Source organism: Cucurbita pepo, chromosome 5, assembly GCF_057944985.1.
Source record: "Cucurbita pepo subsp. pepo isolate OVF chromosome 5, ASM5794498v1, whole genome shotgun sequence".
NCBI lineage: Eukaryota > Viridiplantae > Streptophyta > Magnoliopsida > Cucurbitales > Cucurbitaceae > Cucurbita > Cucurbita pepo.
In genome coordinates, this window is record NC_141802.1 from 14,972,347 (window position 1) to 14,996,923 (window position 24,577).

A 24,577-nucleotide genomic window follows, 5' to 3' on the forward strand; every position below is an offset into this window, starting at 1 on the left:
TTGGAGCACAAGCATATCTGTGGATGCCACTTGCCTCTCTCGTGCTCACTTTCTTTAGAGCACTTCCATGGACTTTGCTTGCCTCTCTCATTTTCACTACGCTTGGAGTATTTTCACGAGCGTCGCATGCCTCTCTCGTGCTCACTCCTCTCAGAACACTTCCTCACTAATGGGCAAGCAAAAGTCTCCAACAAGAAAATAAAAAATATATTAAAAAAGGTAGTACAACCCAACCGATAATGTTTGGTCTACTTAAAACATCCTTGGGATGTCATCATACAAGTTAGATTTTGGGAAAGACATGTCATCTCCCTTTAGAGCTGGAACATAAGATATTCTGGGTTTCAAAGAAATTAAATTTTGATTACTCCGTAGACATAGATAGGACCTTAGGGCTGCTACAACTTAATGAATTAGATGAATTTTGACACTTGGGATAAAGTATTTAGGGTAGACGTCTTTTCCGAGCAAGAAGTGTGGAGACTTGTTAAGTTTGTCAAAGATCACCATATCACCGTACATTATTTTCAGAGTTCTTGATAATGTCCATAGCTATATTTTCCTATTTCCATTCTCGAACATGCAAAGGTGGATCAAGCATTTGTCATATAACTTTGACTTTTACCCTTGTGTGCACTCACATTTCAGTATTTCCGGCACTCATGATGCTTACAAATCAGCTCATGTATATAGTGTTTTAACTTCCATGGTGTTAGCTTGTAAACTTTCTATTTGGTAACCCTAAAACACTCTTTTTTATGTTCATACCAAACACTTTGATTTTATACTTACGTGTTTCGTAGTGACAAAATTTTCCTTCGACACTGTCCATTTTCTATACCTATAAGCTGCTTATAGGATATTACTATACACCAAGCATTACTCACTAGTGGTCTAACCGAGCTAAATGTAAGACTATATAAATATCTTGACTTAGATTGAATTATATTCATGTTGATGTTTAGAAACATGACTAAAATCGAACCCGAACCCGAAGACTATCTCATATAATTTAGGCGAAAACTTTTAATAGCAAGTGGTTTGAAAATCTTGTACACTAAAATTGAGGAGAAAGAAAGGGAAATTTTGGGTCCACCATCAATCCATAATGGCAGACATACTCACATGTTCTTCCATTTATTACACCTAAATACAGACATCAAAAATCCTCAAACTCCTCTGGTTTTTATGTTATCAACCTCATGTCCCAATTTGTGTACTTTATTCTTAAAGGACAATACCAAGTTTTGTCATGTTTTAATCATCTCGAGCCTCGAACATTGACTGGCTGTTGAGAAATAATTAGTACTCTAATTATTTATACTACGTAATAAGGTGGACAACTTTAAGTGCATTCGTATAGTTCGAGATAAACTTTGTGTTGTGTTACATTATTTTTTATTTATTTGTAGGTTGACATTTTTTTAGTCTGATCAACCTAATCAATCTCAAAATAGAGTTACAACTAATTAAATTTTATTTTTAAGTTTTATGGATGTATTAGTGGAAAAGAATAATAATTAAAAAAAAAAAGTATTAAATGATAAAAATATTGTAAAGTGATGAATATTTTAAATAAGGAAACTATATTTAATCTTTAAAAATTTTAAAAACATTTTTAATATGTGATTCCAAAAAAGATTCTCAGTCAATTCCAACTCTCTTTTCCCACTTTGACGGCTGAAATTTTGGGAACAGAAAATTAAATTTTTTTAAAAAATTAAAAATTAGTAATTAGAAAAAAGGTCGGTCGGTCGGTCAATATATTACTAAAATAAATAAAAAAAAATCCACTAATATCTTCCAAAATCTTTACCTTTTTTTAAAAAAAAGCAAATTGCCATATTATACCTTTCATGATGTAATAATTTTTAAGTTCAATTTATAATAAAATTATTATATTGTAACGGCCTAAGCCCACTGCTAGTAGATATTATCCTCTTTGGATTTTTTCTTTCGGGTTTACCCTCAAGATTTTTAAAACGCGTTTGGTAGGAAAAGGTTTCCACACTCTTATAAAGAATGTTTCGTTCTTCTCTCTTGAAATTCTCATAATAAGCCTAAAGAAGACAATATCTGCTAGAAGTGGGCTTGGGCCGTTACAGATGGTATCAGAGTCAGACACCGGACGATGTCTTAGCGATGAGAATGTTCCTCGAAAGCGGGTGAATTTGGTGTGGGTCCCACATCAATTGGAGAAAATTACGAGTGTTAGCAAAGACACTAGGCCCAAAGAATAGTGGATTGTGAGAATCCCATATTAGTTGAGGAAGAGAACTAAACACTCTGTGGAAACCTTTCCCTCGAAGACGAGTTTTAAAAATGCTAAGGTAAACTCGAAAAGGAAAGTCCAAATAAGATAATATCTACTAGTAGTGGGCTTGATCATTACACACACACACACATATATATATATATATATATATATATATATATTAAAAAAATTAATAATTTAAATGAAATTTTAACCTAAAATATTTATAGTTTAAAATGTATTTTATCAATTTATTATTATTAATTATTCGAATAACTTTTTAAAAATAATATTTTTAACTATTTAGGCAGTAAATTTGTAATATATTTATTAATTTGAGTTATAAATGTTGGAGGATGGAAGTCCCACGTCCGCTAATTTAGGGAATGATCATGAGTTGATGAGTTTATAAGTGAGGAATACTGAAATGAGGCCTTTTGGAGAAGCCCAAAATAAAGCCACGAGAGCTTATGCTGAAAGTGGACAATATCATACCACTGCGGAGAGTCGTGTTCGTCTATCAATAAATACTATAAATAATTGATTAAATCTAAAAAAAAAATGTGAATAACCAGGAATACCTTTAAAAAATTTGTGATTGGTCGACATATTATAAGGGTGAAAAATGGTATTGAGAAAAAGAAGGAAAAATAAATAAAAATATTGGGACAAATTCTGCCACGTACACGTTCCATTTTTATTAAACAAATAATATAATATTTAGAGGTCCGGAAATGGGGAGTGCAGTCATGTTCATAATTACATGCGAACAAGAGGAATGTTGATCATATTCTCTGCCTAAACAAACAAATAATATATATATATATATATATATATATATATATATATATATATATATATATATATATTTAATTTATACTATGATTATATATTTTATTTTCATAATATAAGTTAATAACTTCCCAACTAAATACTTAAATATAGTTTAACATCGTGTTGTAATGCTATCCAAATGAGTAATAAGTAATTTAAAAAAAAAATGATAAATGCGTTTGTAGCGTCGTACGTTGCTCGGCAGCGGCTCGTGTAGAGAGTAGGCAGTGAAAGACCTCGGTCCCATTCCTCATCGAGCCCACGCAAGAACAGAGAAGGTGAGAGTTGATTTAAGGCGGCTTGCCCGCTGAGAAAGGAAGAAGGGACTTGAATTGTCGAAGGGAGAAAGCACTAGAGGTGTAAGACCAAAATCCACGCTCGTTGAAAAAACTCGAACTCTAGATCCACAGGTGTTCGATGATCGGTTTCGGACGGAAACAAACCAAATGTACGTTCATGGGTTTTGAGTGCTTCTACGGTTTGATTTGTCCCCTGCTTTTCATGGTTTAACTCGATTTCAGTTGCTATAAGTTCGTAAGGGCATGATCTACTAATTGACGAAGAAAACAATTGAAGCTACGACCTGTACGACAAAAACTGAGCACGAGAAGGGAGGGAGGAAATCCGGCGAGAACAGAGGTGAGGGAAAGAGAAAGAAAAAATTAGGAGAGGCGGGAAATCCCCGCAACCCACAAAGCCTAACCTCGATAATTTTTTAGTTGGTCGAGTTGACTTGATAAAAAAAATGTCAATCCATAAATGAATCTGAATTTTTTATTTTTCTAAATTCAACCCAATCTAAATTTTAAAAAAGAAAATTAACGGAATGGTCTGAATTATTTCGAATAATTTCATTTTAATTTTTAAATTCCTTTTGGTCAAAATTACATTTTATTTAATACATGATAGATCTTTAACATGTGCTTTGAACGTGATAGTTTTAGTTTATTATTTATTAAAACATAATTTAAAAAGAATTTGGGTATGCAATAAATGGTGAATTATAAGAATATATATCTTTTATAAAATCATAAATAAATACTAATATTTTATTCAGCAAACTACGGTAAGCCACGTGTCATCAATCATAGTTTCTTTTTAATTTGAACCCCATAATAATAAAACATTAATATATGAAATCATCAATTTTTAATCATATTTTATACCTAAGATAATTAAATATTGATATAAATATAATACATTTAACGGCAATTTTCTTTTTATTTTTATCTCTAGAAACGACAACTAATACAAGGAAATAAGTAAAATCCTTTTAAGAAATAATAATTACTACGATTTACTATAATTAACAATAACCCGTAATTTTTAAATTAAAAATGGTAAACATTATTATTTCCCTCCATTTTGAACTAAAATTCTAAATAAGGAACCAACGTTTTAGTTTCATCAATCTAACTCGATTCAACTGGACTAATTTGGTCAACTGTATTGTCTGTTGATCGTTGACCGTTGACTGATTTAGTTCAACGAGTCGGTCTTATCCAATTGGACTCAATTTTGTCATTTCAATTCGTTTTTATTGTGTTTTCAAGCTGATTTCGACTGTACTGATATTGACTATGATTTTAGGGTTTGATGAGAAGATTTTGAAAGTTTTAATCGAAGAAAACAAACTATTCTGGCATGTTTCATGGTTTATTCCAAATAAATTACTGATGTGATTCTACTATGATCATACTGTAATGACTACAAAGGCAGTCCTTGCATGTGTGGTCGTGCCTTAATGATATGGACTTACATGTGAAGTCACTCTTTGCATGTACATCGGTACGATATGAGCTCACAAGAAAATGTCATTTCCCATGAGATGATCTACTCGGGCTGTACCATAAACGATATGAATTATATAAGATAAGGCCACTCCTCTGTGATTGAGCTTATGTACATGAGATTCAGAGATGGAACAATTATGAAGTTGCGCCTCGTCTATATATGTGAAACAAATAATTGAGATAAGCTCGATGAGGTAGATTACTTGAACCCAGTGTCGGTTTAAAAAATGTTGAATAAGTTACGATCCTATTAAATATAAAATTAAAAATCTAATAATAATTTAAATACAAAATTAAATTTTTAAAGAAATATTAGATATAAAGATTAAACGTTTAAAATGATTTAAATATTTTTTCTGAAAAATGATATTATTGATAAATAATAATAATAATAAAATGGTATTTTAAGCAAACTATATTAAAAAAAAAAATGATAATATGATGAAGAATTAAAGTAGATGGATCAGACGGTCAGAGAATGAAAGAGGAGGGAACAATATTATATACTGCGAAGCAGAGGAACAAACCCTTCCAATACAGTTACCCCTAACCTCGAATTCTCTTCCCCATGATTCGCTTCTTTCCTTTTCCACTACATATGCTTCTGCTCTTTTTATCCTCTAATGGCTTCTCTCGCGCCTGAACTATTTCCCTCCCTCTGAAACCCCCCATATCCCTTGCTAAGCGGCGCCGATGATGCTCCTCGGTGACCCTGCCGCCGTCTATGGCGGCTCTGTGGTCGTCGTTGGGGTTAAAATGGATTCTCAGAGTCGGGAACTGCTTACTTGGGCGCTCGTTAAAGTTGCGCAGCCTGGAGATTGTGTCATTGCTCTTCATGTTCTTGATTCTGCCGTTGGTATTTGTTTTTTATTTTTTAACCTCGTTTATCGCGCTTGATTCGGTGGTTTTCTTTTGCCTTCTGCTGACTGTGGACTTTTTGGTGGTTTCTTGTTTGTTTTGTTTTAGTTGCAGAGGGAAATTCGACTTTGCTCTCTCTTGTGAAGTCGTTTGACTCTGTATTGTCCGCCTATGACGGATTCTGCAACCTGAAGCAGGTTAAAATGATTGTGAATCGAGAGTGATTTTTTCTTTTTTTTTTTCTTTGGTTATGAGAATTTTAGTTCGGAATTGTTGTTTGTTTTAGGTTGAATTGAAGCTCAAGGTCTGCCGAGGCTCGCCGGTCCGGAAAATTATTAGACGGGAAGTTGATTCTTACGGCGAGGCTTCGCTAATTCTCGGTACTTCTAAAACTCACCATAGAATCCGTTCGTCGGTATCGGTTGCGAAGTACTGCGCTAGAAAATTGTCGAACAGATTCAGCGTTTTAGCCGTCAATAATGGGAAAGTTATTTTCCAGAGATTAGCGACTTTCCCAATTAAAGACCAGTCTCGAGGTTGGAATTATTTCACTTTTTTTTTTTAATCATCTTCTTTTTCCTTTTCTTTTAGGCTGTAAATTCTTGTTTTGCGCTTAGTTCATGATTTCCCCTTCTTTCTTTTGCCTATTTGAGCAGACAAGGGTGGGGATAAGAATTGTGCGACCATTGTAGAAGAAATTAATGAATCAAAATCTGTTGGGTTGGCTGCAAACTTCATCAACGGTCACCGCTTACACAAATCTGACTCTGGTTGTAATGATAAAACGGAGAGGGACTCTGTTCAGAGTGCTCTGTCTTTGCTTGAACGAAATGATTCCGCAACTGATTTGGTGGACCAGTTACAGGACAATGGTGTTTGGAATTCATTGGCTTTGGTACCATTTCAAAAGCCTCAAGAAATTTCGAAGTCGAATTCCATTGTCAAGCGAGGATCGTTGCAATGGAAATCGAGTTGGTCACTTCTGCGTCGGATATTTTTATCCAAGCAGCATGTAGAGAAATCATCAAAGAAGTTTCCTATGTTCCAAGGTGTATTACACATACCAAACTTCCAGTCATCGTCGGCCTTGGTTTATCCAGACCAGAAACAAAACAGTTCTGATCAAGATCAGAGCTCCACAATTGATGGGGAAAATGGTGCAATTGTGCCATATGTGTCCAGCCATGTTTTGGAAAGCCTTCCTAAAGAGGTATTGGATTTAAAGGATAAATACTCGTCCACTTGCAGATTGTTTACTTATGAGGAACTTTTGTTGGCAACTTCTAATTTTATGCCTGGTATGTACCTATCTTTAAAGATATATGTTCATCCTTGTTTTCTTGGACTGGATGTTTCTCTAATAAATATTTCTGTTTGTGTCTTTTAGAGAATATGGTTGGTAAAGGAGGGAGTAGCTATGTTTACCGAGGGCGTCTTCCCGATGGCAAGGAAATTGCTGTCAAAATTTTGAAGCCATCTGAGACTGTTCTAAAGGAGTTTGTTCAGGAAGTTGAGATCATTGCAACTTCAACTCATAAGAATATTATATCTTTATTGGGTTTTTGTTTGGAGGACAATAATTTAGTTTTGGTCTATGATTTTCTTTCAAGAGGAAGTATGGAAGAGAATCTTCATGGTAAAGAACTGTGTCTATGTTTGAATAACACTTGTTTGATTTCTGTTAACCGTGTTTTCTCACTGTCAACTGGTTGTTTTCTTTAAGGTTGTAAGAAGGATGTGAATTCATTTGGTTGGCAAGAGAGGTTTAAGGTTGCTGTTGGTGTTGCTGAGGCACTTGACTATCTACACAATTGCAGGGAAGAAGCTGTGATACACAGGGATGTGAAATCCTCTAACATTCTTCTTTCGGAGAATTTCGAACCGCAGGTTTCGTGATATGTTACTTTCTCAAACATATTATCTTTCAAAGGGTTCCTCTATCTGATTATAGGTTATGTTTACCCGTTCAGCTTTCGGATTTTGGCCTTGCTAGTTGGGCATCGTCGTGCTTACAAATCACTTGTACTGATGTAGCTGGAACATTTGGGTATGCCTACGTAACTGTTGCCTATTTTATGTTTTGATTCATTTTCTTGGAGCTTTTGATGTGGTCTTGAGCATGCTTGCAAATTCCTTTATGATAGTTATTTGGCTCCTGAGTATTTCATGCACGGCAAAGTGAGCGACAAAATCGATGTCTATGCATTCGGTGTGGTACTCCTTGAGCTACTTTCAGGTAGAAAACCAATCAGCGACAATTGTCCCAAGGGGGAGGAGAGTCTCGTAATGTGGGTAAGTTTCAATTTTCTTGGTATGACCTCTACCATCCATATGTTGGGACAATGTGTTCAAGTTGCCATGAATTTGATTGTCTGAACTTCGCTCAAATTTGTTTATGGAACTGATGGATGTGTAATACAGGCAAAGCCAATTCTGATGGAAGGCAAAGTTTCACAATTGCTAGATCCAAGCCTAGGCAGTGACTACAACCACGATCAAATAGGTCGAATGATTTTGGCTGCTACCCTTTGTATTAGACGAGCACCGAGACAACGCCCTCAAATCAGCCTGGTAAGCAACCTCTTTGGCCTCTTCTACTTGTCATTGTTTGTCAATGTCATCAGTGTTGTTGTTGTTTTCCCTTCCTCCCTTTCATTTGTTTTATTCAAAACTTCAGGTATTGAAACTTCTCCAAGGTGATGAGGAAATAACAACATGGGCAAGACAACAAATCGACGAATCAAACGAATTCGATGCGAGTGACGAAGAACCTCTACCTACTAACATCCAATCACACCTTAACCTAGCGTTGCTTGGCTTGGAAGATGACTTACTTTCTGTTAGCAGTGGAATACAAAGCATTTCCATAGAGGACTACTTGCAAGGTAGATGCAGCCGCTCTTCAAGCTTCAACTAGTAAGTGTTTAGTATCAATCAAACAAATCCAATAGAATTTTCAGCCAAAGTTTAGGTATTATAAGTATAAACGTCTTCCACTGTTCTTTGTACAAGAAACTACCGTGTCGATGTGCCCCCGAAAACCGTTCTTTTTGTTTTCTTGGTGGGATTTCTGAATCTGAGTCTTGGTAGAGAGGTTGTCCAAGGAGAAAGCCGAAAGCCCCCTCCTTGACTTGGTAAGGATGCCATATTTTGAAAGGCCATTGTTTTTAATGTTCATAGTCGTTGAAATTGAATTAAAGGAGATGATGTGAAAGACATCTACTGCTTATTTGTGAATTTATTGTGAAATACTGTGCTCTGCTGATCTAGTTTGAAAAGTTCATGTGCTGTATTTGCTATTTAGCTATTTAGTCCAAAAAGGCAGCCCATTTGTTGAGGATACTGTTGTCCAATTGTTGGCCTCTTCTATTTTTCCTCCTCCACGTGATATTTGATGTTAGATGAACATGCAATGATTCGTTTTTTCTAAGTTCAATCAAATATGAGAATGATAATAAAATAATTATCAATTTACTTTAAAAGAAAAATTAAAATAAATTATAAGTCTGGTAAGTTATCTATATATGAATATTTGTTGGTGCTTTCTTTTATGCAAGTACTCATTAGATGTATACTCTAATTCACAAAAGAAAATTGAGAAGCATAGGGCTTAAGGTTCTTTTGTTTTAAGACTCTCTCCCCTCGACTTGTTTCTTCATTTATTTGTTTCAACATATTCTGATTGTGGGCCCTATCCAACCTTTGATATTAGAGCTAGGATGCCAAAACAAATGCGGTCACCTTACAAAGTCACCGAGGGAGATATGACAATGATAAAGAGCGAAAAGGAGAGTGTAATGCTTCAGTATCTGTTACTCACGAAGAGTAATTATGCAACATGGTTGATAAAAATGTGTGTTAACTTACCGTCACAATGTGTGTGGGATGCTATCGAGCATGGTAATGACGTTGAGAAGCGTAAGGATAGGATGACTCTTTCTGTCATCTTTCAAGTAGCGTGGGAGATGCTGCAAATAATGCATGTGGATACGGAATGTGTCGAGGAAGCAAAGGTGCAGACCTTGAAGAGTGAATTTGAAGCTATCCACATGAAGGATGGTGAGTCAATAGACGACTTTGCTATGAAGTTGACGATAATCATTAGCGGCATCCATTCCATAGGCGACAGACTGGAGGAGATCTCTATCGTCAAGAAGTTTCTTTGAGTTGTTCTCCCGAGATTCATACATATGGTTACCTCCATCAAGTAGTTTGATGACCTCAATAAGATAGTGGTTGATGAGGTTGTTGGTCTTTTTAAAGTCCATGAGTAGAGACTTCGTGGCTACAACCACAGAGAGGAGAAGAAACATCTCTTACTCACACAAGGAATGACTTGCACAGTCAAAAAGGAAAGATGGGGCTGATTCTCTCTTTTCAGGTACAAAAGGATATGATAGCCACAACAATTAAAGTAGAGGTCGTGGGCGTGGTTGCGGTCATGGCCACGAACATCGCAACAAAGAAGATTGTGACGATACTTCACAAACCCATGATAATGTCAACCCTTGGAAGGATAAGAGCATGATCAAGTGCTACGTTTGTGGAAAATATGGGCAACATGCGGTAGAGTGCCGCAACAAGGAGCGGGATGAGGAGGTAAACCTCACATTACAGATGATGAAGAGCCTGCATTGATTCGGCCAAAAAAAAATGTCCCAACCCATTGAGGCTCAATGAAGAGAAGGTTATGGCGAACCTCCTTGTATACAAAAAAGACCAAATGGAGATCAACATAATCGGAGATCGAGCAAAGTTCAAGGAGCTTGATGAGAAGTTAATTGGAAACGTGAAGCATTGAAAAGGATAAATTGTACCAATCCAAGACAAATGATCCATCTTGCTCCAGTGTAAGAACGACGATCAACGTCTATTGACCAAGATATATTACATCTCAAGTTTGAAGAGAAATATTATTAGCCTTAGTCAAATGACACAAGAATGTAGTAGAGTGGAGTTAGTCGGCTCATTCCACAAGATACTTGACAGAAACAGATCCTTGTTGATAAAAGTAAAACAGTTGCAAAACCTCATGTATAAAGTACTATTGAAACGACCATCAATATCTTCCAAAAGTATCTATTGGCGTTGGGAGCAAAAAAGGGAAGAAGAAATCGGTGGGTCGGGAGAAAAAGGAACCAAAGAACAGAGCCAAGAAGAAACCATAGGCTACTTAAATCAGCAAAAAGCAACGTACAAGTCAGTTTATTTCATCGGACTTATCATCTCAACCAAGGAGACCTAGAGAAAGGTCACCCGAGCGTGAGAAAAATGGGATATCAAACTTGTCATCTCAACCAAAGAAGCCTAGAGACAGACCTAAAAAGAAGGTTGAAAAAAGGGAGGAGTATTTAACAAGATGATGATGTTCCACGGCAGAAGAGAGAAGTAAAAGAAATTGCGGAATTAAATTTTCTTACGAAGAAGATGAACAAAAGTAGACAGGGGAAGGTCGGATGATATAAGAAAAATCACCCATGAAGCATGGAAGGGCGGTGAGCGGGAGGAATAAAGCAGACAGACGTTCACTTGAAGATGGGTGCGGGAAGCCCATGTAGCGGTATTCACTAAAGAAAGCGGAAACTGGGCTTTCGTATCCTCGAGAAGTTAATCAGAGAACAAGGAATGTTGACACTACAGAGACCAAGATGGAGTTACCTATCTTAAATTTTCTCATCTTGGACCGGCCACTATATTTCCCTGGCAAGTCATGATTGATTTAATTTTATACTGCATTCAGTTCATTATAAGTCGTGGTTGCATTTTGTTTGCTGCAAGTCACGCCTATGTCTTGTTCGTTGTAAGAATATTCGTTACAGTTTCGTGCATTACAGTTTGGCATTTACAACTCGATCTAGTAGGTTATTACATTTCAAGTTCGTGTTTATCCTGCTCTTTGAGTTTGGTTGGATAAATCGTATGTCCTATAACTAACATGTGTCATCATGATGAGTTTGTTGGATGTTATGTAATTAAGATATGCCACTATAATAATTAATCATAGATTTCTAAGAATCATCGTCATGTATAACAAAATAACATATCATATAAATGTCAGTCACATAAGTTACGAGTTATGATTATGCATAAATACATGCTACCGTACCATATTACTGAACAACTATTTTCTCTTACATTGTGAGATCTCATGCATGTTATGTGTTCAATTCAACATAGATTGTCGTGTATTATGTGTACGCATAAAATTATGATTCTTTACTACGCGTCCAATTTTTTTTTTTTTTTTTTTTTTTTTTGGTTGGTTGTGCGAGTGTACGCATGCCCATAATCAGACCTAGGAAAGTTCGATACTCACTTAATGGGTTTGTGTCCATGTACATAGACCATGTATAATGAAATAAATGCACATCCAATTTTACCTTGAAAATAAAGTGAAATTAGGTTTTAGGTCCCAGAGTCAGATAGTAATAGACATTGTGTATATATTTTCATCTCCTAGCTCCAAAAGCGGGTTAATTATAGGGTGTTTTAAATACTCAACTTATCCATTGTTATTCAAATAAAGAAACGGAAACCCTATAAAGTTTACGCGTGCGTCTGTTATGGAAGACATGAGATAGTTCATCATAGTTAGCTTCCGCATTTAGTCACGATCGTAAACGCTTCGTTTGTGTCATAACCATTTTAGGTTTTTTTTAGATGTTCGTTTGAATTTAAAGTTAGGTATATTATTAAAGTCGTGATTGGTATATTATAAAGAAAATTTTGAAGTAATTTAATTTATAAAAATTAAAAAAAAAAAATTAAAAAAGAAAAAGAAAAAAATTGGCTAATTTTGAGAGAGCTGAAATTGCGTAACACCATTAGAAAAAAACATGACCAAAATTTTTGTAGATATTGTTCCTCCAAACCGAACCTCATGAGGATCTCTCCACAAAGTTTTCAAACCAATCCTTTACGTGCAAGACCCCTCATGATCATCCACCCTCTCACTTCTTCAAACTTTTTCCGTTCACGATTGATCACAAAACAATCTCGATCGCCTTCGGTTCAACTCTATCACGAGCTTTTGATTCATAACGTGTCTAAATGAGGAAGATGGAAGATGGTCACACGAAGAAGATCATCTTTCTAACTCAGGCTTTGAAGTTTTCATCCCTCTTTTGATCCATTGAGAGGTCTAAAACCAAATGTCTTTGGTCGATCCATCAGTTGGACGTGTATTAATATGGATCGTTACTTTCATTCTCTTCTTCTCTGTTCTCAGCGGTGGTGGATGTCTTTTGATGTATATTACCCTACCTGAGACCGAAAACACCGCGTGGCTACCGGTCGCAGGCTTGTCATTGGTCTGCCTCCCTTGGTTCTTTTGGTTCTTAACTTTCTTGTATAGAATCATCTCACGTGCATGTGGTTTTAGAGTCTCTCTTGGCTTAGTTGTGAACGAAGATGCAGCGGCAACAAATAACGAAAATGCTGATAATAATACTCATAATGAATCCCCTCAAAGTGATGCAGGGTGTCAGGCTAATAAGGAGGACGACAATCAAAGGCAAAGCAATTCATCGTCGAACGGCTCGGGAGCGTCTCGTGAAAGTGAAAAGCCATTAGCCATAACAATGGGGTCGTAAAGCTAGGCATTCCAAAAATTGAGCTCCATTGCAAGCTTGGCTACTATGGAGGAAGAATTAGACCATGAATCAGGAAAGTTGAATGAATGTCTTATAGAATTTGACTTTGCTTGAAATAGAAAACACAACACGAACACATTAGCACATATTAGCAAAACCAGGGAAAGAAAAACTAAAAATTGATCTTTGTTCATGTTTCATGAGTGTGTATATATGATAGTCATGCTGTTCATGTATGTCGATCTGAATCTTAATTCTGTCATTAGTTAAACAAGATACATCCTCGATCGAGCATCAATGATGGTCGAAAAGTGTCTTTTCGTCCATGGCAGGATAGGATATAGATAGCTCTTCAATGATTTTAATTTGATGTCTTGAACTCCCTGTAATAGTTGGAATTTTTACATCTTAATTTATAGTGAATGCATATTTTCTAACCCAGATAGTTGTTTCTACTTTTAATTATGACCTTTAGGCATCAAAACATTTCTCTTTTTTAGTATAAGTTCAGTAATTTTCTAGTCGAATCAAAAGTGAACCCAATTAAATATCAGGAGATATGCATAATCGAGTTACCTCAAACAATTGGTCAAAGAAAAACGACCAAAATCTAATATGCATAATCGAGTTACCTCAAACAATTGGTCAAAGAAAAACGACCAAAATCTAATATGCATAATCGAGTTACCTCAAACAATTGGTCACAGAAAAACGACCAAATCTATCGGATAAGCCGCCAATTACCACTTGAACGACCAATGGTTAGATCCCCACCTGTGCAAATGTCGAACTAAGAAAAAGTTGAATGAAGAATTCGATCACAAAATCACTTTGACAACAAAATAAAAACAGGGAGCAAAGGAAATAAAGCAACTTCAGAGGCAAACTGAAGAACTGGTAGTTAGAGATTTGAAATTGTCATAATGAGAAGTAAAAGTGCCTAAACTCTCAAATTACAATCAGTCTTACCTAAAGGTTCCTTGTGTTGAAGCACGTCGATGGGAAACGATGTGCAGTAGCTAGCATACCACTTTATTTCAACACAACCAAAAACGGGTCGGGAAATCTTCCAATTCTTGTAATAGTATCTTCGACAAAGAGGTCAAAAGCTCGAATCCTGTGAACACAGTAATACTCCCTCCAACAAAGGTCATTATGTGTTAGAAGTAAATTGTTCTTCTGACTCCTTAATTTACATTGCACAATTGATCTTTAACTAGAACAGAGCTCTCTCTGTTTTGCCAACAAGCTTTTCATTGATGTGATGAAAAATATGGAATGAGAAGGATAAAGGGAAATCCCCTGTGAAAGGAGCTAAAAAACAGAGCTCCATAAGTGATCTTGAACTTATTATCTCTTCCAGCATACAAAACAATATCAAAAGTGCCCCTCTAATTGAGTTATAAGAAGTCTCACATGTTCAACATTTCAAAAAATGCTCTACCTGAACAAAAATTACCAGTCAGAAGAAAAAGAGGCATCAAAAATCAAACTATTCTCCAAAATTTCCACACATTGGAACTCTTCTCAATTGCCCATGTGATATATATATATATATATATCCAACCAATAGCTTATTTTCTGGGTGGGGGTGAGGAACAACATGAAACTAGTTCAAAACCTGGTTACTGATTGGAAGGAGGCTGTTTAACAGATTGTGAGACTTTTTCAACTGATGCCACTGAATTGGCCGATTGTTTGGCAGACTGTTCGGCTTCGTAACGTTGTCGAAGCTTCTCCTGTAGCGCACGTACTCGATCCTCGGTCTTCCGAAGCTTTCTCCATCTATAGCCAGTCCAAAGAGCAAAACCACCATAGACAACAATGTATGAGCCCCACACATAAGGATATGTTTCTGCATTCTCTTTGAGTTCCTTATACTTCTCTTCCAATTTACCCAAAAACCCAGAGGAACTAGCAGGAGCAGTTAAATTATCTTCTTCCTTTTTCTGAGTTTCCATTGCCCCCCTCTATTCCCGAGCAATCAATAAAATGAAGATCTTACTAGTAGTTCAGTTATCTGAAATTTGTAATAGAAGGAACATAGTATAACAATCAAAAGCCAAACAATTAAAGTTCATAACAAAAGTTCAGAAAGAGAATTATCCGCATGTCTGTTTGAAGTTACAAGCTAAGCTAGATCTGAAATCTTTACCGAAATTGGAAGTGATCAGAGTATAAGGAGAAATCAATAGGAGCTAATGAACGGGGAATTCTAGAAATGAAATTGTAGATACTTCAGTTGAAGGTTGACGTACTTTAATTTGATCAATTGAAAAGTAAGGAAAAGAGAAAGAATACCGTAAGAGGAGAAGAAAGTAGTCGAGAGCACGACAGCGGGTTCAAGGCTGCAAGCTGCAACAGCGGTCAGTCGCCGGTCGCCAGTTGGAGGGCTCCGGCGAATTCGGGAGAGCTGAATGAAGGAAGAGCCGATCGACAGAGAGTTAAGAGAGGAAAAAAATTAGGGCACACTAGAAGACCAAACCAATATTGAAGTAATTTGAATTTTGAAAATAGATTTAATTACAATATTAGATTTCAATAAGTGTTTTTTATATTTATTTATTAAGAAAAAATATCTATTTATTTAGGTTCAAATGTTTAATTAAAATTGTAACTTAATTTGAATATATATTTTAAAAAATTAAAATTCTTTTTAAGAGTTAAAATAAATAAATAAATAAATAAATATATATATATATATATATATATATATATATATATATATATATATATAATTGTATGTATTTTTTAAAATTAATAATAAATTCATGAGTTGATTATACCTTTTTTATTTTTGAAATATCTAATAAATTAGTTACGTATTCAAAATATCTAAAATTAATAAATATATTTTATATAAATTTTCGTTTTAATAGAAATAATTTAAAGGACTTTTTTTTGGTAAACAATCTGAATTCTATTTTATTATATCTAATAAAAACACTTTTTAAAGGGAAGGAAAACAATATATTTATTGATTTAATTTTTATTCATTAATATTTATATTATAAATAATAGGCATTAAGTTTTATACTTCTTAATTTATTTAACAGTTAATATTAAAAAACTTTCCACATATGCAATAAACATTTTTAGCACACAAATTTCAAATTAAAATTATGGCGTTTTAAAAATAAAGTCACTTACCTAATTAGTGAAAGGCCTTGGGGAAAAAACGGTTACTGTAGCGTTACACTCCTTTTCTTTCCGCTCTTTATCATCGTCATATATCATCCGACTCCGACGACTTTGTATGATTATGACATTTGTTTTAGTATCCTAGCTTTGATACTAAAGGATGGTTTTGACCCATGATTAAAATATACCGAAACAAATAAACGAACAAAAAGAACAACTTGAGGGAAGAATTTCTTTAAACTTAAGCACTATGTTTTTCAATTTTTTTTTGTTTAGGGATTAAAACATAGAGAAAACATTAACAAATTTCTAACTCGCTTCACAATTTGGCAAGTACTAACAATTCTCCTATTTAAGTCACTCTTAGATCTCGAAATTGTCAGTTTCAATAATAGAATAGATGCTCCACGCTAGACAAGTCACTCTTAGATCTTAGTTGATCAATTCAAAATTGTCAGTTTCAATAATAGAATAGATGCTCGACGGTAAACAAGCCTAAGGACCGTCTTTACTAGCAAAAAACACACCAAAGTTGCAGTAGTCTTGATCTTCGAGGTGTATGCCAAACGAAAGAAATAGTTGTTGAACTCCAAATCAACTTCCATTTAGAAAAATCTAAAAATATTAAACTTAAACCAAAAATCCTAACTTCAAATAAACTCTCAAAACAATGAATCTGAGAACTAATTAATAAATCTGTCATTCTTACTTTCAAGTAAAACGCGTGTAATGTGTGTATAGTAGTTGCATATGATCTTAAAAAGTCAACATTGTTTCTTTATTACTACATCATCAAATCTAAATCTAATTTGGGGAAATAACAAAAAACATGATCCAGAAATGGAAAATGTAAGCAGCATATTGATATTCACAATCCATAAACTTGTGTTCTAAAATTCATACTTCAAACACATGAAATTTACCGTTGATTTAGCTAGAGCTTTGAGGAGCATCAGGCTGCTTTGATGGCTCTGCATCTTGAAATGCTGCTGTGGCATTGTATTCATCATTCAACCTGGATAAAAGTGGAAATTTGGACTGCAAAGAATGTTCAAGATAAAAACTGGTCAGCTGGAGCAGAGAGAAAGGAATTGATAGAAATGATTGACACTACATTGGCAATCACATACAAATCATGACTACAGTAATCTAAGTGCATTAAAAGTACTAGCTTCTAACGGTTCGTGAAGAGCCTTTCGAGTACTCTTTCGATACGAATAGATTAATAAATCGTCATCTGCTAATAATTTAAACTCCACCACAGACAGATGATTAATAAGAATGATATGATCCGAACTTTGCAATGGAAATTGAAATGATAAAAGAAAATTCAACATCTAAGCATTTCAAAAGCTTAAACTTTCCCAAAATAACTGGCATTCCAAATTCTTCCCATCCCAACAATCCTACCATATCAGTATTTAAAAGTTAAATTACAAGTTTAGTTCTTAAGGGACTAATAGCACCCAAACTTAAAATTCATCCTATTTACAAACACTCTTAAAAACTTTTTATTCAATGAGAATTATGCCCTGTTTACAGTCCTAATAATATATCTAATAATTCCCTTTAATATTCCTAGCACAGCAATCTTTGTTTCCTCGTTAATCAGGGAAGTAGCCATACTATAGGCTGATAGGCTAATCAGTCTCCAATTCAAATAATAGTAATATAGTACTTCCTAGTTCCGACTGCTCTCCTCCTTTCTCTTCTTAATAAGGTTTTAAAATATAAATATGTGAAAGACAGCTAACGAAGGTGCAAATTGAAGGCCAATAGACGTGCTCTTAAAAAATATTGAACCAATGAAAAACAGAGTGATACAAGGTGTATTAGTACTTCATCGTTAACAAAGCTATGCGGAGAGATGGGACAAGTAAGCTCTATTTTAAAACCAGTACATGAAATTTTAAGAACCAGTAATACCATGTCAACACTGAATCTATTAATGGCGCCATGAATTTGAGGAGCCAAAAACACGTCCGCCTGCAAATGATAAGAAATGACTGATCTCAATAGATGCATAAATGAAGTTCAATATATACTATAGTTCTGTAAACTTAAGAATCTATTGTTTTTTTAGGGAAAAAAACAACTTTCATTAATAATGAAGTCACCAAAGGGAGGATAGGGCATATTGAAGGACGCCTAAGAACTTACATAAATGCACTCCAATTGTCACCAATGTCTAAAAGAGAATAATTGTAGAAAGGTTTGCAAATGAGAACTCCATTTAGAGACTACTAATCATCACCCTTCCGAAAATATATTAACTTTTAACACAAGTATTTTTCACCAAACACGCCAAGAAATCTATTTTATTATTGCAATGCTGCCTGAATTGTAAAATAGGTTGGGTTCTATCAATACAGTTTCACAATAGACCACAATAAAAATCTTGGCCACCATTCGACCTGAGGGCAAACCGCAAGATGATATGCAGATGAGATAATCACTTAGAATTTCTATAAACTGCTACCACCTGTATCATGGATAACTCTTGAGCACAAACTTAAACTAACCAGAAAGATTTCATCTCCAGTAGCAAATTTTCCAGCATGAGCTTTTAGCAGCTTTTCAAGTGCTGAAACACATAGAAATGCAGAAAAAATTAATGATAGTAAAAAATATATAACTCATTCAGCTATATACATATTAAGATTTGAGAGAGCATGAGCTTTTAGTAGATTTTCAAGCGCTGAAACTGAGTGAAACACACGTCAATGGAAGAAAAAATAATTCTTTCAGAAATTGTACAAATTAAGAGATGAGGCAGCTGCGGTTTTAGCAGATTTTCTTTTTCCTTCTCAAGTTGAGGGAGGGTTAATTGAAGCTGACTGATGACAATTAACACAACTAGACGTCAGTTATGTAAATTAAGACTGGACACAATCATTGCATATGTCCTACATCTATTCCATGTGCTAAGTTTGTCTTCCGTAGGAAATTTTTTTGAACTGGTACAATGTAAGCTCGTCTAAATTCAGTCTAAGTTGTCTAATTTATCATGCACCATGTCCTTACCTGGTCTGATTATATAAAAGAGATTGATGTATATAAATGATTACTTATCAATTATGAGGACAGAATCAACAGTTACTAATCAGCAACCATTTGTTTTTCAACCTTTGTACCTTACTTGTCCAAATAAGTTCTTAATTCTTATGTTTCATCGCAACTCAAGCTTACCTGCAAAACCTTTTTCAATGACACGTTGAACCCAATGAAGTTTTTCCTCTGGACCAGATTTTTCCTCAATGTACTTCTGTAAATTGAGAAAACAGTTCATTAGTAAATAAGATTAAAAACTCAAAAATACCAAGCAGAAGGAGGAAACAAACAAGTGAATGGAAAACATCATACATATAAGATTAAAACATAATGAGGGGAAAAACATTAAAAGAGCATCAAATCAACTAAATGCCAAGAGAATGCATGTGCTCACCAGAACAACTAGATTTTGAAGAGGCTGTATGCTAGAAGAAACAATGTTTGCAGCCTGAGAAAAAACTTAGAGAAGTTACTTTAATGTTACATACAACAACGGGTAAAATGGTTCTCAGTTTTGATCACAACCCTGCATCAGTTATACTATGAGTAAGGAAGAATCATTAGGCTCCCTCCATTGTTATTATAAAATTGCAATTTCCACAAATAGAAATCAGTCCCCAGCCCCCATACAAACTAGTCCCTCCCTTGTTATTTTGGCGCATTTCTTGCACATTTGCAGGTACCAAATGTACATTAACCCCAGACATGATTAACAAATGCAACATACCTGATAATTAACAGCTCTTTTACTCAGATCACTTGGCAACAGAGGATGCTGAGGATACTTCTCCTCTAAATACTGTATGTTTAAAACAAATACAAGCGATCAGTTACAGCTACACAACTGAAAACTTATCATAGATAATTTGGAAATGAAAAGAACAAACCATTAATATAGCAAAAGAGTCGGCAATAACGATATCCCCATCCACGAGAGTAGGTACATAACCGATAGGATTGAGTTTTTCATACTCTAAACATCAGGAAAACAAGGACAAAAACAAAGTAAACGGAGAAAATCAGCTTCAACTTCCTTGAGAATGAAATTAAAAAGCAGAAGACGATGATAGAAGAATACAAGCTTCCTCAGAAACAAATGAGTAAACGTAGAAAAACTTAAATCCAAAATAAAGAAAAGATAGCATAATCATTACCGGGAGTGAATTGCTCTCCCTTCAGTAGGTTAACGGCTTTGTACTCAAAATTTAGCCCTGAAAACAGTAACAACAACAACAAGAAGAACAAAAGAAGAAGGAAAAAAAAAAAAAAAAAAAAAAGCAATCTCAAACAACGAACTGCGAACAATCGATTACCAGACAGAAATTAAAACCATGAGATGAAAAGAGAAGAAAAATGGAGAAAAGATGAAAGACCTTTCAAGTTTAGGGCAATTCGAACACGTTGAGAACAAGAGCTCCTCCAGGACGAGTAAAGCTTCAACGGAGGTGACGCCACATTTTCAGCCTTGAGAAACAGAAGATGAAATCAAGTTAGCTGAGGAAATCAAAACCGAAACAAAGCAAAATCAAATCGAATGAACAGTAGATGGTGAGAGAAAGTAAGGATCAACCATGATGATTTGATCGATGGAGAGTCCGAAGACTCAGAGATGGATGAGGTGTTGATTGAGAAGATATCTTTCTAGTTCTAATTCTTTGAATAGAGATTGACATCTCATCCCAATGCCTAGTTATTGACGGAAGCAACTTATTTAAATGTTTGTGACATTTTTATTTAATAAATGGCTAATCCTTGTGTTCCAATATCGTTTGTATTTATAATCGCATCAATTATTAATCTTCCCAATTAACGAAGTAGAAATTAAAAATTTTGTAGTTTAATTTTATACAAATTAATTATATAGGATACCCCACTTACATATCTCTACCTGAACTATTTGATCAAATCATTTGTAACAATTACAGGACCACTCACATATCTCTACATGAACCATTTGAGATCAAATCATTGGTAACAATTACAGGACCACTCACATATCTCTACATGAACCATTTGAGGTTGGATTAGCCATGAGGAGTTAATCTCGAACGTCTTGGAAATGAGAGACAAGTAAACCACCTAGACGTCCAAATGACCTAGTAGACTTCCACGATAAATATGACCAAGAAAGTCCAATCGACTTGATAGTAGGGTGAACCATGTCACTAGAACCCCTAAGAAGGGACTAGGGACCACACAAGTAGATATGTTTACGTGTTTATTGAATGTAGGAATGGGTTAAGGGTGACGCCACGACTCCTTAAATCAGACTTGGAAGAGATTAGGGACTACATGGTTAGACATCGCAAGGGAGTGTTCCTATTAAATGTGAAAATGGGACAAGGCGGAGTCGTAGTTTTGTAAACCAGCCCTGATAGGTGACTCGGGACTACATAGGTAATGACTCACGATGGACGACTAAAATCGAGGAATTTTCTAGAGCACAGAGGAAAACCTGTAGATATCTACTAGATTGAGGAAAACCTGTAGATATCTACTAGATTAATGATGCGACCCGAGACGGCACTTACTTGTCCCTTCTCCCATTATTTATATTATTTGCATTTGGGCCTTTACCGGCCCGTAAATATTGGGCCTCTACAAACTGGGCCTCTACAAAAGTTTTCTTGTTCATCTTTCTTTTAAAAGAATCTAAAAACCCTAATTTTCGACCTAGCAGGTCGAAGTTCGTGTTCGCAGCAGCAGAGGGAAGAGGGGACGAACGCCATGGGGAGAAGTATTTGTTTTTCCTCTGCCTTCTTCCATTCCCTTTACTTGTCTAATGAACATTTTTCATCCTTAATGTTTGGATATATCTTTGGTGATAAAGCTTTGTTATCTGCAAATGCCGATTGATTGATGATTGGTTTTCATTTTTTTTTGCATTTGATTTTCTAGGACCTGCTAGATGTTATCGCCAAATTAAGAATAAGCCCTACCCAAAATCGCGATTTTGTCGTGGTGTCCCCGATCCCAAGATCAGGATTTATGATGTTGGAATGAAGAAGAAAGGTGTTGATGAATTCCCCTTCTGTGTTCATCTTGTGAGTTGGGAGAAAGAAAATGTATCCAGTGAGGCTTTGGAAGCAGCTCGTATTGCCTGCAATAAGTATATGTCGAAATTCGCTGGGAAGGATGCGTTTCATTTGAGGGTTAGGGTGCATCCTTTCCATGTTCTGCGAATTAACAAGATGCTTTCATGTGCTGGGGCTGATAGGCTCCAAACTGGAATGAGAGGTGCGTTCGGTAAGCCCCAAGGAACTTGCGCTAGAGTCGACATTGGTCAGGTTCTTCTTTCTGTTCGTTGCAAGGACAACAACAGCCAACATGCTCAGGAGGCCCTTCGCCGTGCTAAGTTCAAGTTCCCGGGTCGTCAGAAGATCATTGTTAGCAGGAAGTGGTATGCCCCTTAACTGGGTTTAATGTAGTTTCAGTTTGCTTAGCCTTGAATTTTATGTGTGCACTTTTCAAAATCGTAGTTCTTTGCCTGGGATCTGATGGGAACATTTTAGAGTATTTTATTTGATTGAATGTTGATTGTTCCAAACTGTTTTTTTTTTTCTCAGGGGATTCACTAAGTTCAGCCGAGCTGATTATCTAAAGTTCAAGTCAGAGAACAAGATTATGCCCGATGGTGTTAATGCCAAGGTAAGCGACATTGTGGACAACTATATCATTGCTTTCCTGTTCTTATTGTTGGAAATGGATTGAGCTTTTTTCTGTTTGTTTTTTTATAAAAGCGCGATATAGGAGAATGAATCTAATGGTAGTTTGGAGAGGCTACCTTTTCTTTCCTTCAAAATAAATTTCGTTGCATTAAACTAAAACAATTTAGCGCGAAGTATTTATTCATTCATTTATTTTTTGAGTTCATCAATTGTAAAGTAGGGGATTGAATCGTTGACCTCTAGGATGGTAATAGTCTTCTCTAAGTTATGCTTGGGTTGACTAGTACTCAGCATCCAATACAAGGTCCATTGAATCTATAGAAACGTAGGGCACGTCTCTAAGACATACAACAAAGTTATTCACTAGATGATATGAATGGCTTCTAGGTTGGGATTTGTGTCATAGAATTATATTTTTGTAGCATAAGCTTATATATTTCTTGGGTCTTCATACTTGGAAGCACAACAATATGTGGCCAAAATATGTTTCTTATTTCTATCGTTTGTTTGGAGTTGCATGGTATTGTTTTTCTTTATATTTGTTAACCCGTGGGGTTGCAATCGGACTGTGCAGCTTCTTGGATGCCATGGCCCTCTAGCAAACCGTCAGCCTGGAAGAGCTTTTCTATCTGAAGCTGCCTAAGCTAAGCTAGTCGATTTTGTCAGTTTTAAATTTATATGGAATTTATGTTCACATTATTACCATTAAGTCTGTTTGAACATTGTGAAATGAGGGAGTTTCTGCTTGCCTTGGTTTATTACTTTTTGATATTTTAAATGAAACTTATTTCTTCTCTCTGTATTAGCTTGCAATTCTGACAGTTTTGATTTAATACCTAGTTGTTTAAGAGAACGTTGGAGATAACAGTAAATGAGGTTTCAAGGCAACTGATGAGAAATTCTTGCCTAGAACTAGGTCGTTTACAAAAAATTTCTACGTGTGTTTATTTTTTTTTTTTTTTGCAGAAGCTTGTAGAATTGCCAATTTTTTAAGATTCTATTGTTCTTTCTTTACTTCGTATGAATGATAATATGATGGTAGCTAAATAACCATTCCTGCTTGTTTCTCCTTGCATGTTCTTATAGTTTGATTCTTCTTTCTTTTCATTATGAGAAAATCTTGTTCCTGGGGACATGGATAGCTTGTTTCATGTAAGGCATTGGTGTAGTCTTAGTGGGACGTTTGTTATGGTCGTGGATATTATGCGAATTCCCGTAGAATGGTTTCCCTGGACACCTTTGGCTTATATTACTTGACTCCTATGCGCGCACATAAGACAAGAATCACTCACAAACAAGATAAAGATTGAAAGAAAAGGCCATGGACTGCTACCTTTAAATGATCAATCAAGTTGCTAGAACTAGTTCCTCACCCACAGTTGCGAA

At 35.4% G+C, this 24,577-nt stretch overlaps 5 protein-coding genes across 10 annotated transcripts; 3 read left to right on the forward strand and 2 right to left on the reverse strand.

The window, feature by feature from the left end:
• The first annotated feature begins 5,436 nt into the window (after positions 1 to 5,436).
• LOC111795546 (kinase with adenine nucleotide alpha hydrolases-like domain-containing protein) lies at positions 5,437 to 11,626 on the forward strand. 3 transcript variants are annotated; one of them, XM_087124248.1, is made up of 11 exons: positions 5,437 to 5,737; positions 5,848 to 5,936; positions 6,026 to 6,275; positions 6,396 to 7,037; positions 7,127 to 7,375; positions 7,463 to 7,626; positions 7,710 to 7,786; positions 7,884 to 8,031; positions 8,161 to 8,310; positions 8,417 to 8,655; positions 9,452 to 11,626. In XM_087124248.1, coding segments are annotated over exons 1-11 (2,172 nt in total). In that variant the 5' UTR covers positions 5,437 to 5,574; the 3' UTR covers positions 9,453 to 11,626. The 3 variants fall into 3 exon arrangements, with proteins under 3 accessions (XP_086980374.1, XP_023533803.2, XP_086980375.1); XM_023678035.2 differs by lacking the exon at positions 9,452 to 11,626 and having other exon boundaries at positions 5,439 to 5,737; positions 8,417 to 9,079; XM_087124249.1 differs by lacking the exon at positions 9,452 to 11,626 and having other exon boundaries at positions 5,439 to 5,737; positions 5,854 to 5,936; positions 8,417 to 9,079.
• Positions 11,627 to 12,715: 1,089 nt separating this feature from the next.
• Positions 12,716 to 15,809, reverse strand: LOC111796195 (uncharacterized). Of its 4 annotated transcripts, none has more exons than XM_087123640.1 (4): positions 15,633 to 15,809; positions 14,301 to 15,351; positions 14,020 to 14,105; positions 12,716 to 13,371 (listed from the first exon to the last, which is right to left on the reverse strand). In XM_087123640.1, the coding sequence occupies exon 2, from the start codon at positions 15,290 to 15,292 to the stop codon at positions 14,957 to 14,959; it is 336 nt and encodes a 111-aa protein (XP_086979766.1). In that variant the 5' UTR covers positions 15,293 to 15,351; positions 15,633 to 15,809; the 3' UTR covers positions 12,716 to 13,371; positions 14,020 to 14,105; positions 14,301 to 14,956. The 4 variants fall into 4 exon arrangements, with proteins under 4 accessions (XP_086979766.1, XP_023534704.1, XP_086979765.1 ...); XM_023678936.2 differs by having other exon boundaries at positions 12,716 to 13,374; XM_087123639.1 differs by having other exon boundaries at positions 14,020 to 14,121.
• Positions 12,891 to 13,701, forward strand: LOC111795084 (uncharacterized). Its single transcript, XM_023677324.2, has one exon. The coding sequence runs from the start codon at positions 12,891 to 12,893 to the stop codon at positions 13,329 to 13,331; it is 441 nt and encodes a 146-aa protein (XP_023533092.2). The 3' UTR covers positions 13,332 to 13,701.
• A 1,419-nt stretch (positions 15,810 to 17,228) lies between the features above and the next one.
• LOC111796257 (glutathione S-transferase zeta class) lies at positions 17,229 to 21,250 on the reverse strand. Its single transcript, XM_023679019.2, has 10 exons — positions 21,094 to 21,250; positions 20,897 to 20,987; positions 20,678 to 20,734; positions 20,411 to 20,496; positions 20,251 to 20,322; positions 19,918 to 19,971; positions 19,662 to 19,737; positions 18,995 to 19,056; positions 18,399 to 18,458; positions 17,229 to 17,510 (listed from the first exon to the last, which is right to left on the reverse strand). Exons 1-10 carry the CDS (start codon positions 21,094 to 21,096, stop codon positions 17,403 to 17,405), a joined length of 669 nt encoding a protein of 222 aa, XP_023534787.2. The 5' UTR covers positions 21,097 to 21,250; the 3' UTR covers positions 17,229 to 17,402.
• Positions 21,251 to 22,128: 878 nt separating this feature from the next.
• On the forward strand, positions 22,129 to 23,989 carry LOC111796140 (large ribosomal subunit protein uL16). The gene is made up of 4 exons (XM_023678849.2): positions 22,129 to 22,260; positions 22,422 to 22,923; positions 23,090 to 23,171; positions 23,766 to 23,989. Exons 1-4 carry the CDS (start codon positions 22,251 to 22,253, stop codon positions 23,832 to 23,834), a joined length of 663 nt encoding a protein of 220 aa, XP_023534617.1. The 5' UTR covers positions 22,129 to 22,250; the 3' UTR covers positions 23,835 to 23,989.
• Positions 23,990 to 24,577: the final 588 nt, after the last annotated feature.